Below are 15,131 nucleotides of genomic sequence, written 5' to 3'. Positions count from 1 at the left end.
TGTTCTGTCTGGAAGTGAAAATTGTTTTGTCAACAGTTACAGGCACAAATGTATACAGCAGATGAATGTATACAGCGTCTCGTTAAGAGAATTCCATTGGCAGATAAACCATAACCAGATCCTGTGGACCAATGAAGTGGGAGAAGTTGATCGCGCAGTTGGAAACATGACTTGAAACGTTTGAATGCTTCACCACTACCATGCATACATATTTTTTCAACTCCTCAACACAATCAAACGAATTGCCTGTGAACTCCATCTACTACGCAACTTCCGCTAAGCTCCGCTGCTGAGCAAAATGGACGCCTTTGTGTCTGTTTTCTTCATATTCACATAATAAATACAATTAAAAAAATAACGTTCATCTTGGTAAACCAATGTGTGAATGTACAATTAATTCTATTTATGATGTAAGTGTTACTTGGAGTGTGTAATGTTCTAATGTATTTATATGCTTTGATAAATTGTGATTAAATACGCGTCTGAGACATGAAAAAAAAGAACCAAGTAGGCCACAGCCACGGATGACAATTGGTGACTGGGGGGATATCTCGGGGAAACACTTTTGTGGAATAAAATTAGGGTTTTTTGACAGTTGGTTGAATGCGTATGGGTTTACTGTAATGTTTTGCTGATTCGAAATATGTTTGTTAAAGTCTATATAATTAACAAATAAGTACGGCCTCCCGCCAAAAATTGCAAGTTGGGATTTTGTTGGATACGAGACTATTGACATTAATTTGTGATCAACTAAATTACGAGGTTTGTGGTGTTTTGTTTGGTTGTATCTAGTCATTATCATGGATTTTCAAGTTGCACTGGAGGAGTGGTTCATGAATGTTATCTTTGGTGTCTACTAGTTACTTTTTTGGTAATTCTTTGGTTGAAAAAATTGAGGTTCTGTTTTTTTTGTTGATCCAAGATTGACATTTTCCTGATTTTTATGTGAATCAGAGGAGATAGTGATTATTGCTGGGTGAAGAGGTTGGTTCACTTATGACATTTAGGAGTTTCAGTTGTTCCAAAGAGTATTTTCATTTTAATTGCTAGTTATTAATTAATTAGGGACACCATTGATAAGAGTTATCAATGTATAAGTAACAAAAAGTAAAACTTAGGTGAAATTGAATCCAGTAATTTGTTGTAAGATTCCTAATAATTTAGTTGTGATGGTTATGTAACATTGAGCAGGGCATCCCCGAAAATAATCTGAGCATTAATATTAGTTTATTTGGTTTCAGATAACAAGTATTTGAGGGGAAAACTACATTATGGATCGTTTACTACTCGATCCAAGGGCATCGTCAAAATTTGGCTGAGAATGATACGAGCTACACCATGGGAACTTGAGAAAGAGACTCGTTAAGTTCCATTGATAATTGACATAACAAATAAACAAACCAACTCCTGAGTGATAGTGCCGATAAACATTGAAGTGTGGGAAAAAACGAATAAATTGAAAGTCAATGTGTTTAGAATATATTTGTCAAACGAATGGAAAGTCAACGGGTTGTGAAAATGTTTATCTATCGTTGGTTAATATGTGAATGCAGGATTTCATATGGAACTGCACTGATAAAGGACCACTGCGTGCTGTGAAAACTCCACTATCAAGACAGAGTAAGTATTTTTTAATAATTTAATAGTGAAGAGGTACAACGGTTAAAGTGGAAACCACAACCTTTGCTCATGGCGTAATCAAAAGACATTGATTTTACAATTTTTTAAGAAATTAACTGGCAAAAGAGATGAATATTTTGCAGATCAAAGCACATTAACCTCTTCCAGGTGATGACGGAGATTAATAGGCTTTGGGTTTGACTAGTTTGTCTGAAGAGTTCGAGAAACAGCCGTTTATTGTCCATTGCGATTTCACAATTGATTTTAGTAATAAAAAAAACATGAAATTACTTCGATGCAGCTATGTTTCCAAGGGCTTCGTAATAATATTTGACACAATCGTCTAAAATAAGATCATTTAATGCATTGAACGAAGAATATGCCCACTTTCTATAACATTTTCCGATAACCTGTCATGTTCTATCTCTTCACAATGAAATTTTTGTCATAGAATTGAATGTAAATACAGACAATAATGATGAGAAAATTTTTATGTTCAGGGTGGAATGCCAGAGCTAATAAAACCCAAAATGAATGGGGTTATACCGAGTGTTCCAATCACTACCCTCGCTGGTATAGCGAGTCTGACGGACTTGTTGCCGGAAATGCCCCTACCAACACCCCTGCCCCAAACATTAACAAACAAGTCGCTGCTATTTCATCCACGTGTCGCCGAAGAGGCCCACCTATTGCTGAGTAATCGCGACGAAACGCTGGTGCCTCAGTTGATATCATCATTATCCCAAACCTCATCAGACAACATCGAATTGAAGGATCATCATCCAAAGAATGATCAGACAACGCATGAGACTGAACAGAATGCCCCAGAGCTGTTGAAAGCAATATTGCAGATAAATCCCCATGTATTTAAAGGTCCGCAATACAATTCTCCACGTAATTGGCCTCAGGGTGGATCCCTGATGCATTCAAACCAATCACCAGGAAATTATGGAAGATTTTCACCATCATATTCAAATTCATCGGGTTCACGACAAACACCACAGGGTAGTCCAGCTCATCCAGCAGCAGCCCGTACAACTTTACCACCACCGGGAACATCTCACGCTCAACATCCACGAATGCCACTGACACCGCAGAATCACGCTGATGTATCACAAATGTCACCGTTTGCTGTGCCTTCGCCATCACCACGTGCCACTGTCATTACCGAACAGTCGAGAACAACTCCCCAACATATGCAAGAGGAAGCTAATTGCATTAATCAGTTGAATATGAATCAACATCATCAGAATATTTATTCGCCGGCACACATGGGTTCACAAAGTCCTATGATGCAAGTGGGGAATATGCAACAAGCCCAACAACATATTCAGCCCCATCAGGCTCATCACCATCATCAGCAGCAGCCGCTCCATCAACAACAGCAGCAGCAACAACAACAACAACAACAGCAGCCGCTCCATCAACAACATCAACAACAACCGCAGCAGCAACACCATCAACAACAGCAGCAGCATCACCATCACCCTCAACAACAGCAGCAACAACCGCAACAACATCCCCAACAACAACAGCAACAACACCACCACCAACACCACCATCATCAGCAACAGCATCATCATCATAACATGGCCAATATCACTCCCCAACATACGCTGCACATGACCTCTCCAATGCACACCGCCTCACCGATCCACATAGCATCTCCAATGCATACGACATCACCAATGCATACTGTATCTCCAATGCACACAGTATCTCCAATGCATACAGCATCACCGCTGCATACAGTATCTCCAATGCATACGGCATCTCCAATGCAAACAGCATCTCCGATGCCAATAGGATCTTCGATGCCAACAGCATCTCCAATGCATACGGCGATGGGTCAAATGAATGTTAGCTTGGATTTGCAGCAAACAATGTTTGATCCAATGATGAATCAACAGCTTCATCATCCTTTAGAGACAAATCAGACCTTGGATCTAGGCCCCAGTGTCCCGGACAATTCACAATTTCTGCTGGATCATGTCTCTGGTCTCCCTGATATCGATCTGCCTATTGATGCCATCGATCCTAAACCACTACATCATCAATCAATCGATAGTAATCCTCCATCCTACCCCAACCTAACCCCCGAGAGTGTTGCAAATACACTCAACTCTGCTCTTGATATGCAAATACAGCCTGATCAGCAGATGCCTCTGCCTGTAATCCCTGAACATCATCAGATACCTGACAATGCAGTGAAAGACACCAGACTAGCTGGACAATATTCTGATATGAAATTCAAGGAGCCAGTTGTTATGCTAAGCAGGTTAGCACTTTCTGATCAAACCTTGATGTCGCAAAATATGACCTCATTCACTGATAAATCACTTGATCGTGCCTGTAAAAATCAAACCGTGAATCAAACCTTCGAGTCAGATTCTGAAAGCGAGGAAGACGATGATAAATCATTGAATCAACGTGGAAAGAAGAGAAAAGACGAAAGAGCACGAAAAAGACGAAAAATTATGGATGACGACGAGGAGGATGAGCACGACATTAAGGAAGGCTCATTATCTCCAAAAAAACCAAAAATACGAAAGTTCGAAAAGAAACTCGTCCCGGTGCTCGCTAAACTGAGTGTTGATGAATTAATGGAGACAAACACCTATCAGCGATTTAATTCAACAATTGATATTATCTTTGAAAATGCTGAGGATTCGACGTTGATAGACATGGATGATGATGGGGATGTGCCCCAGGAAATGCTTATCTCCAAGTATCATCTTCAAGAACTGTCAAGAGAGGCAGCAAAATTAAAATCCCTTAGGGCAATGGAGTCGATACCGTCAGACAGACTTGTCAGATTACTCAACATTCTGGAGAAGAATATACGGGATGGTGCTAGAGTATCGCCGCTCGCTGATCCGGACGATGATGTTGAGGAAAGCCGACTATGGATGCAATTGGCTATGGAGAGGGTTCAACGCGCTGTTGATGCTTCTCTAATAGCCCTCAATATCATGACTTCCCAAAATATGCAGAAAACAATTTATCTGGAGGATGTGATCGATAGAATAGTTTTGTTTATGAAGTTTCAACTCCAAAACACAATTTATCCATCTTTCGATCCAGTTTATAGGATAGATAACAAGAAAAATAAGACTGATAATTTCAATTCTGCAGGACGAAAGAAACGGGGTAACGCAAAAGAAGTTCGTGAGAAAAGCATTCTCGAAGTCTACAATAAAATGCACGAGTTGGTCTCCCTTCTTGCTGAATTATTGAACATTCAGATATTGACAGATACGACGGTTCTTCACGCATCAACACTAGGTGTTGCACCATTTTTCGTAGAATCCATCAGTGATTTACAGTTAAGTGCCCTAAAACTTGTCACTGTAATCTTCACCAAGTACGAGATGCACAGAAGATTATTGCTGGATGATATTTTAGCTTCAATAGCAAGATTACCAAGCAGCAAAAGGGGTTTACGAACGTACAGGCTAAACTCTGAAGAGCACATACAAATGTTAACAGCCCTTGTACTGCAATTAATTCAATGTGTTGTAACAATACCCGACAGTGTGTTGAAAGCGGAGCGATCGAACAGACCTGAGGACGATAAAAAAGATGACAAGAAACACGTGCCAGTTGATTTCGATGTGTTGATAATAACTCGATATGAAACTGCAACCCGAATCGCTGTGAATTTCCTATCAGTTTTCCTCCAGAAGTGCAGTAGTAAAGGTACTGATATCGACTATCGACCACTGTTCGAAAATTTCATACAAGATCTGCTAGCAACGGTAAATAAACCTGAATGGCCAGCCGCTGAACTTCTTCTGAGTCTCCTGGGGAATCTCCTTGTCGGACATTTTTCTAATAAAGGATCAGACATGTCCCTGAGAGTGGCATCCATTGAATATCTTGGAGTTGTTGCAGCAAGATTACGAAAAGATGCTGTAAATTCCCAGTGTAAATTGTCCACAATCGACCAGATAATTCATGACATCAAGGCTGAGCAACAAAAAGATTTGGATTACGAGCAAGTGTCGAATATTGCTGGTTTGTCTGAGGATGAAGAACGTACGATGTTTCTGCAACGAGTACTTCTGGATTATCTTGCAGTCAATGGAATAAAAGACTCACCTCTGTCGTACGCAAGGTACTTTTATCTCGCACAGTGGTATCGTGACTACACTCAAGAGAAATCTCGAGTTGGTCAGGCAAAGAATACTCCAGTGAAAAAATCACCGAGTAAGAAGAAATCCAAGAGAAAAAGTAAATACATAGACAGTGATGAAGATGACGTCTCAGAGCCTGAGGAAGTTGATCCAGATGAAAACGACAATAATGAGCAAAAATATTCGGAAGTTTATCGGACGATAGAGGGAAAAAAGAAATTTGTTGTCAGCTCGATCCGTCCCTGCAGTTCTAGTACTACAAAGCCAGACATTCTACAAACTTATATTGACTATAATTCAGCTGAATTAATATCTCAGTATTTGGCATCGAAAAGACCTTTCTCACAGAGTTTTGATAGATATTTGATGCAGATACTTCAAGTATTAACTGAATCATCTATTGCAATCAGAACGAGAGCAATGAAGTGTCTGACTATGATTGTCGAGGCTGATCCATCGGTTTTGGCACGACTCGACATGCAGAGGGGAGTGAATTATTCACTTTTAGATCACTCCACATCGGTTCGTGAAGCTGCTGTTGATCTTGTCGGTAAATTTGTTCTTAGTAGACCAGAATTAATCGACAAGTATTACGACATGTTATTAGCAAGAATCTTGGATACTGGTGTCAGTGTACGTAAAAGAGTGATTAAAATACTAAAGGACATCTGCATTGAATGTCCTGACTTCTCCAAGATTCCTGAAATCTGCGGCAAGATGATTAGACGAGTTAATGATGAAGAGGGCATACGGAAATTGGTTATGGAGGTATTTCAAAATATGTGGTTTACACCGGTAAGAGAAAAACCAACGCTTGATACACCAGCTTTGCTACGTAAAGTTATGAACATTACTGATGTTGTTGCAACAAATAAGGACATTGGCCTGGAATGGTTTGAGCAGCTGCTGGTTAGTCTGTTTAAACCCAAGGAAGATAAAGAAGACAGTACGAAATTGCTCATGGAACCTCCCAAGGCATTATTAACAGCTTGTAAACAAATCGTTGATTGTTTAATTCAGAATATTCTGAGTCTCGAGGAGAACAATCGAGAGCAGAATAAGGAGGAGAAGAAGGGCTCGTCACAACGACTTGTTGCATGTATGACAACACTCTACCTCTTCGCGAAAATTCGTCCACAGCTTCTCGTTGCTCATTCATCAACTCTTCAACCTTATTTGAGCTTGAAATGCAATACACAGGGAGATTATCAAATAATTAGCAGTGTAGCCCACACACTTGAGCTCGTTGTACCATTGATGGAGCATCCAAGTGAAACGTTCTTGGCACAATTGGAGGAAGACTCTGTCAAACTAATTCTTCAACATGATAAATCAGTCGTTGCAAGTTGTTTATCATGTCTGGGTTCAATCGTCAATAATGTCACGAGAAATTTCAAGCTTATTCGTGATTGTTTTCTACAGTACTACGGACACTTGGAGCAGGCCAAAAATTATTATCAGAAGGATCCTTCACATCCTTGGCTTATTAAGAGTCGTCCGTACTTTCGACGCGCCTTGTTCACGGTTGGATTACTTCTCCGACACTTTGACTTCACCGACCCAGAGGTTATTGACGGCCTGCCTGACAATATCAAAGATCAAGTTTTCGAAACGTTGAATTACTTTGTTCATCTGGACAACAATGATATCAGGCATTTCACGTTATCGGCGATTGGGTCTTTGTGTATCAGGCATTATGAATTCATGATGACACCAGAGTTGAAAGAGCTCTATCATCATCTGCTAACCTCCGATAATGCACTTGTGGCAATGAAAACTCAGGTGCTCAATAATATCGAGATTTATCTTCAGGAGGAGGAGAAGAGGATGATAAAGCAAGATCAGGAGTGGGCGAAATTATCCAAACAAGAGAATCTCAAGGAAATGGGAGATGTTTCATCTGGAATGGCTAGCACTGTGATACAATTGTATCTCAAGGAAATTCTCGAGTCATTCCTCCATTTGAATGTGAGTGTTCGCCACTCAGCACTAAAGGTAATCCAGTTAATTCTCGCCCAGGGGCTCGTTCATCCTGTTCAGATAGTTCCTTACCTCATCTGTATGAGTACAGATTGTGAGAAAAGTGTGAGCCACAGTGCGGACAAGCAGCTCCAGGAAATTGAAAAGAAATATCCTGGATTTATTCACATGAAATCGCAGTTAGGAATAAAACTCAGTTATCGATTGCAGAAGATTCTTCAGAATGATGTGGTAGTGAGAGGAATGAGACAGAAAGAAGGTGAGCTTCCGGGTGCGCTCAATGGTTTTCTTTACACCATTTTGAGGAGTACAAAACAACAGAGGCGAGCCATTGTCTTATCCTTCTTGAAACAATTCGATGAAACAGCTAAATCAAGTTTATCCCAGATGCTTTATCTGGCCGATAATCTGGCCTACTTCACATATCAGGTACAAGACGAACCTCTCTTCATTATTCATCACATCGATGTCATTATTTCAATGTCTGGGATGAACTTACTTCAGTCATTCAAAGAAGCATTATTACCTAAAGAGCCAAGTTCTGAAAATCAAATACCTCAAATACAACCGATGATTTATGGACCTGATGGCCAGCCAATACCAGCTCAGATACTTCCAACAATTGAGGATGAAGAGGAGGATGAGGAGGATGATGAAGCTATCCTAGCACGATTGCCCGAAGATACAACGTTATTGAGGGAGTATATAACAGCTAGTCAGGGATTTCTCCTACTTCTCACTCTCAGACAACATCTCAAGGAGGTTTATGGATTTTCCGACGCCAAAATAAGCCAGTATTCACCGTCTGAATCTGCCAAAGTCTACGAGAAGGCTGTTACGAGGAAAAGCAATATGATGTTCAAACCAAAAGCCACGTTAGCTAAATTGAAGGAGGGAGTCAGCAGTGCGGAGCTTGATGGCAGTGGTAGAAAGAAATTAGTAGCTGAGTATTTGGACTTTAGACAGTTGATACTCAAGTTTGATCCTGAAGAGCCTGATGAGGAGCAGGGAGACGATGGGGCAACGAAAAATGTTGATCCAATGGCAGCCAGGGTCAATCATTCAGAAATCAATGCTGTGAGAACTAGCGGTGGAGTTGTTGGAGATGGTGTAGAACATCCTAATTCAGAATTGCCAAATAATTCTGTCAATTTGATTCCTGCACCAACGACACCACGTGTACCAAAATTAACGATACATGCTCATCCTGAGACTAACAAGGAGCATCGGAAGAGCAGAACGCACAAAACTGAAAAAGTGAAAAAACATAAGAAGAAGAAACGGAGACGGAACTCTGATAGTAGTGATAGCGGTGATGATTGTGAGGATCCAGACTATACGATGTAAGTGAGAAGAGTGAGTGTATTTGAATTTGTTTTTTTTTTGTGACACAGGTTCAAACAAAAACTTGAGAATGAAAAATAACTATTTGAATGAAATAGAATAAAAACAACTTTTTCACCCTTTATCGATTTCTAGTGCTTTCGAATAAAACACTTGGACAACTACTTCTTGTGTACAGATTAGTGATAATTGTGGGGAGTGGAGGTGGAGTAATTGAAAAGACACAGACTATATTACATAAATCTGAAATAGGAGTGAGATACTTTGTAATATTCGAATGAATCCATGAAAAAGTATGCTATGAATGAATTCCTTTTAACTGGTAATGAAAGTTGGTTTAGCCATGACGTTTTTCTTTACTTACAGCTGTATATTATTTATAGAACATTCATCATCTTTCAGCAGAAGTTACCGAGAGATCGAATTTAAATTCCCTTTGATTTTTTCTTTGTCGTAGTTTTTAAACATATTTCAATTGTCCACAACCACAAAATCGTCAGTTTGCGTCATTTTGAGTATCGCCTTTGCAGTGTCAAAATGGTACAAAGTTTGTTGTCTTTGCATATTTAGCTTCAAATTTATGGAATATTTCATACTTCATTCTGAACTTTTTTTCTGCCATCCTTGAATATTTCTATACATTTCATCCGACATTTTATGTATTGAAAAAAAATTAATGTCCTTTTTTAAATTCGAGAGGCTGATAACACTCGAAATATTAATGACAGCGAGCCAAGTAAATTTGAAGTCTATGAGAAAATATTTAATTATAAAAAGTAATTAGTAAGCATCCGTGTTGATTCTGTGGAGGACCAGTGAATAAATTATTAACTCGATTCGAAAAACAAATGTAAGTTAATAATCATCAATTCAAAATTCAAATAATTCCTATTGTATTATGATAATTTTTTTTATTAGATTTGCTTTAAAAAACCGAAGTATGTTTGAGTAATAAGAGATTACATTTTTAAAAAGTAAATCGCGAGGTGAAGGAACAATGAAAAGACCATTGAAATTACTCCCAACAATACAAAATGAAAATAGGACATGGTGAAAACAATGTCGGAATTTATATACAATAATGTTGTTTGTAATATGTGTACATAATAGAAGAGGTAAAGAAAAAAAATTAATGCGAATGGGAATATTATTTTCTTACAAACTATATAGCGATGACAAAAGTACGAAATGAAATACTTAATTTATTTTCATTTGCGAGATTGAGTATTTATGAAGATGTTCGGATTATCTCAGCACAGTTTGATATTGCTAAATACAGTTATTCAAGGGGAGCTAATTTTTTTTTAATAAAAAATGTCTTTTATACAAAAATATAAATAATAATTGGTCTTGATGGAATACGAATACGTAAATATATGATTTTAAATAGGTTGGTATGAAAACACTTCGTTTGTGGTTATTTTGATGTCTTGAAATTTAGTTTTTTGAATATCTATTGTTTCGAGTATCTCCACTCAACGTCAGTGATACATTTAATATGCTACTATTTCATTGTCTTAATTTTTTTTGACTCTTCTCTTTACTAATTTTGTCATCTCACACTGATCTCGAATTTATTAGGGATAATTCAGAATGGACCGGACTATTGAATACTAATTAAAATAAATTAGTTACAAAGTGGTGAAATGCATCAAGTCAATGGAAGTTCAAGTTCAGTTTTAAATGAATATATCCCCTGGTTTAATGGGAAATAGTGAAATTTGGGAAGTGACTTTGTGAAGAACAATGCCGGAACTTCATGATAATTTCACAATCTCTCCTTCAATTTTGGAATATTCATCTCCATCTCACCTCATTATTACATTATTAATTTGTGTTATTTTCGCATTTTTCGCTACTGTAATTCTTTCATCATCTTCATTAGTTGGCTTTCTTGTGTATAGCAAATGTCCATGCTACAGTTGAATAAGCCTATAAATATGTAATTATCGGTTACTGGTGGGAAAATTGTTCAATGAAATTTTGTGAAACATTACTGTGAAGAAAAATTTGACAAAATGAAATGAAAAATACGTCGTGATGAATATTAACTTCCACGTTACTACAATTATCTTCCTTCATTTTATGTACGCACACAATACAATTTCTATATTTTATCCGTAATTTGTTTTCCCCTCAGTTATATTTTTACAATTTATTATTAATTTAACCAGAGTTATATTTCCAATAAAATTTGATCGTTTTCGGAGAAACTGATTAACGAGAGAAAAAAATGTTTGCAATCAAGTGATTACATTGAATGAAAGCATGATCATGGGGAAGAAACTGAAGAGGCGAAAGGGGGAGGAATTGTTCTGTATAAACATTCACATGTATATAAAACATAACATACTGAGAATTAGATACAAAAGGTAATATACATAAATAAAAATGAGGACGAATATTCACAGGTGTTATTAAGGGAAAGCGCATTTCTTCATAATTATTAAGGGAGATTAATAACAAATCCAAATTTTTCATTAAAAGAAACTCACAGTTATCGTTGCAATTGACTCTTAAGTAGATAAAACGAATAATTACCCGGATGAAAGGAGATGGAAACAGGATGAAATGAACGAAAATTTAGGAAATAAATGTGCGGAAAAAAATCAGATTAAATATATTTCTACGTATAATGTAAAATTAAGGAGGTCTATTCATACGAATATTTACACCTAGGCCGCAATACGCATCGTGCTGTGTAAAGTTGGCAGAACAAAAGTTAAAAAGGAACAAAAAAAAAAACAAAAATTGAATACTCTACACGGCATGATGCCCCTTAATGCGCGCTTTGTATCATAACATTATATTGTATCAGCTATGTTTTTTGTATTTGGTAATCTAACGAAAGAATATCAATTAATAAAGAGATGGTTAAATAGAAAGTATATTATATATTTGAGTAAATCCGTCAAGTGTTAGTATTATCCATAACACGATTAAAAGTTTGTGTGTAGCGATTACACTAATGACAAATAGAATAATGAGAAAAAAAAACAGATGTTTGTAAAAATAGGTGGTAAAAATACACTTTACAAGGGCTGTTCTGGGTAAGACTTAACGCTCGTTTACTCATAACTTATTATGTACATCGTCTGAGGGAAGGAGAAAAGGTACATTCTTAAAGAAAATAAACATAACCATATATCAAATGTTTTATAATTTTTTTTATACTTAGACCATCTCCCACAAGAATAAAAATCACATTCACATTATCATAATTCATCAATCACTGTCTTCCAATTAGCTGATTAATCGCTGACATTTCTGCATTAGACATTGGTTTCAGCATAAGACCTGACACTGGTGGCATGTACTCCAGATCTCGAAGTTCGTTGACCTTTACCTTTAAATTACTGCGAAGCTTAGTCACCTCGATATCACAGTCCTTTTGATCTGGAAATGGCAATGGGTATGGTTACTATCAAATTTAATTTTACTTTTTCTTTAGTTATCATGTGACAACCGAGGATAAAAAATTAATTAATTGAATTTCTCAATGGGAATAGACAGTCAATAATATCTACATTTGAGAAAAAGGATTTATTTAATTCGATTGACTCATTAGCGATGAATTCAACAAAAAAGTTTTTCACTCCCGTTCCAATATCATTCTGTCGGAGTTAATAAATCATTAGTATAGCTATATTAATTTATTTACTCTCTAAAGTGACTCAAAAAGTAGCCATTATTTTCTAATTAATTTCTACTTTTCCCGAAGCAGAACGATCCAGTAATTTGCCTGCAAATGTATTGAAAAATGCCCTGAACTTTCCATGAAGAAGAAAATAGGAATTATGTATTTGAATAAAAATAAAAGATAATTAGATGCAGGTTGGTAAATCTGGAAGGCATATCAATAATTTATTATCCAAAATGGATATGGAATATGCAAAAAAAATCCGAAAGACTTTCACATCATTGGCGGAACAAAATATTCGTTACAGCCTATTTTTGTCTCGAATTTTTCAATAAAAAATATACCTTGAAGTAGTAATTCTTCAGCCTCATCCGAGTTCATCTTCAGGAGTAATGGACCAACTGTAATCCAACACTTATCACTCTTCTGTTTTTGAAGTGCACGCATTCCAACACGATCATCATTTCTCCTTTTATCTAGCGCTACAATTTCCTGCCTATCAGTTAAAATCTCTCCACCTTTTTCCTCAAGTTTCTGCAAATACTGCAGCATCTCCCTCTGTTCCTTCATGATTCTGTAACCCATGAAAACAATTGGAATCTATTAGTAAAATAATGACAATTAATTATAACGTCTCGAGTTCATGAAAATAACAAAGTCATGGTCGACATGATGGCAAAATGAAAGGGTTGAAAAAGAATTATTTGACAAGCAAAAAAATTGATGTTTCAGTTAATAAACATGATAAAAACAATAGTTCACAGAGATTCATCTTTGGCTTTTCGCTTATTTCATTTTGTTCCACTCTCCTTTAAATACTTACATTGTGCCCCATCCGTGCCCTATTTCTTCCATTTCGTATTTTCATCACCGAACAATAAAGTCAAGAAAGTGCTTGTCTAATAGCTCGTTCTTTCCTAGCTTCTCTGCTAAGAAACTTCTCTCTATCTTTTTTTCTATAACCCTTTTCCCTCATTACTCGCTCTTGCCGAACATCTTTTATTGCAGCCACAGCATTACTTTCGAAGTGGGTAATCCTAGGTCGAGCTTCACTGTTTCCCCCAAATCCCTTTCGATCTCGTTTTAGAACGGTCTTGACAGGATATTTCAACCCACTACCGGAGGGTCCCAGACCCTTTGACTCTTCCCACCCAGTATTCAACATTATCTGATACCCTTTATTCCCTTTTGGTATACCATAAATAGGATCCGGTAATTTTGGATTTGTGTTAAAAATATGAAGTAACGAGGACTCGTGTTTCTTCACAGTTGTTTCTTGAAAATTAATTTTGCAGACCGAACAGTAGAATGCGGACGATTTCACATGATTCTGGTCACTTTTTTCATAATTATCAACAATAGCCTTGGGATCTTCACCCTCCAATAAAGAAATTATGTTATCATGATGCTTTTTACCAGCCAATTGTAGTGCATCGTAGCCAGATTTTTCTTTGAAACTTTTATCTGCTCCAAGTGTCAATAAATATTTAACAATATCCGAGTTTCCATTGTAAGCTGCCAACATCAATGGTGTCCATCCATAGTTGTCAGTAATATTGACGTTTTCTTTCGTTACATTTTGCTTTATAAAATTCCAATCAATTTGGTCGATTGATTTCAAAATAGCATTCGCTGTGATATTCACTTGTTGCAGTTCAGTACATTTTTTAGTTTTTATTTTTACAAAACTGGAAGATTTACCAGCACGAGAGGGAAAATTCTTCGGTTTTCTTGAACAAGGATCGGCTATTATATCATTGTAGGCTTTTCTTGCCTCATCTCCACAGAAATTTAATTCTCCTTTATATTTATTTATAGCAGACTCTGGATTATCTGCTGATTGTCGAACAAATACCTTATACGATAACATATTGAATGATGCAAGACAATCTAACCTGGTTAGAAAAACAGAAGCTTGAGTTCCCTAGAGCTTCGATGACTAGGGCTTCATTAACGATCTCAATGATTGCCTATTACCGTCTTGAATGTTCGTAATCGGCCTCAAAATGTAATAGATTATGGTAATGAGGAACGATAGCTGCAGAATTATGAGTGTGAAGTTTGCAGCACGACGTAAAAACAAGTCGCGGAGTCCAGGACTTGGCCGAAGGATGAGGGTTAGTCATTCATAACCTCAATCAAGACAATTTCATGGTGTTTTTTGTGGAAGATCGCCCTGAATATCAGAATAATAAATCCTCGTGGCTTTGTTGGATTATTTATCCTATTGTTGAGTGGGATATAGCTGATAATAATGTGAATCCTCTGGAGGTATTTAGCGAAGGATCCCAGAATCCCTTGTCAGTATAGAGCGCAATGGTATGAGAAGAATCCTGTGCATCACCACCGAACAGGTTCCGACAGGCGTTTCAAGATGGCGCAGCGGTAGCGAGACGGCCATTTGCATATGG

General features: G+C 37.2%; 2 protein-coding genes across 6 annotated transcripts; one reads left to right on the top strand and one right to left on the bottom strand.

Moving 5' to 3' along the window:
* The first annotated feature begins 197 nt into the window (after positions 1-197).
* LOC135172549 (nipped-B-like protein B) lies at positions 198-12,232 on the top strand. Of its 2 annotated transcripts, none has more exons than XM_064138639.1 (3): positions 198-410; positions 1,242-1,620; positions 2,121-12,232. In XM_064138639.1, the coding sequence occupies exon 3, from the start codon at positions 2,127-2,129 to the stop codon at positions 9,081-9,083; it is 6,957 nt and encodes a 2,318-aa protein (XP_063994709.1). In that variant the 5' UTR covers positions 198-410; positions 1,242-1,620; positions 2,121-2,126; the 3' UTR covers positions 9,084-12,232. The 2 variants fall into 2 exon arrangements, with proteins under 2 accessions (XP_063994709.1, XP_063994708.1); XM_064138638.1 differs by having other exon boundaries at positions 198-762.
* LOC135172571 (p53 and DNA damage-regulated protein 1) lies at positions 12,228-14,775 on the bottom strand. Of its 4 annotated transcripts, none has more exons than XM_064138716.1 (3): positions 14,616-14,775; positions 13,065-13,294; positions 12,228-12,476 (listed from the first exon to the last, which is right to left on the bottom strand). In XM_064138716.1, exons 2-3 carry the CDS (start codon positions 13,288-13,290, stop codon positions 12,310-12,312), a joined length of 393 nt encoding a protein of 130 aa, XP_063994786.1. In that variant the 5' UTR covers positions 13,291-13,294; positions 14,616-14,775; the 3' UTR covers positions 12,228-12,309. The 4 variants fall into 4 exon arrangements, 3 of the variants coding, with proteins under 3 accessions (XP_063994786.1, XP_063994787.1, XP_063994785.1); XM_064138717.1 differs by lacking the exon at positions 14,616-14,775 and adding an exon at positions 14,137-14,252; XM_064138715.1 differs by lacking the exon at positions 14,616-14,775 and adding an exon at positions 13,544-13,719.
* Positions 14,776-15,131: the final 356 nt, after the last annotated feature.

The sequence above is a fragment of the Diachasmimorpha longicaudata genome, chromosome 2, assembly GCF_034640455.1.
Source record: "Diachasmimorpha longicaudata isolate KC_UGA_2023 chromosome 2, iyDiaLong2, whole genome shotgun sequence".
NCBI lineage: Eukaryota > Metazoa > Arthropoda > Insecta > Hymenoptera > Braconidae > Diachasmimorpha > Diachasmimorpha longicaudata.
This window is presented reverse-complemented; position numbering and strand designations above follow the sequence as displayed.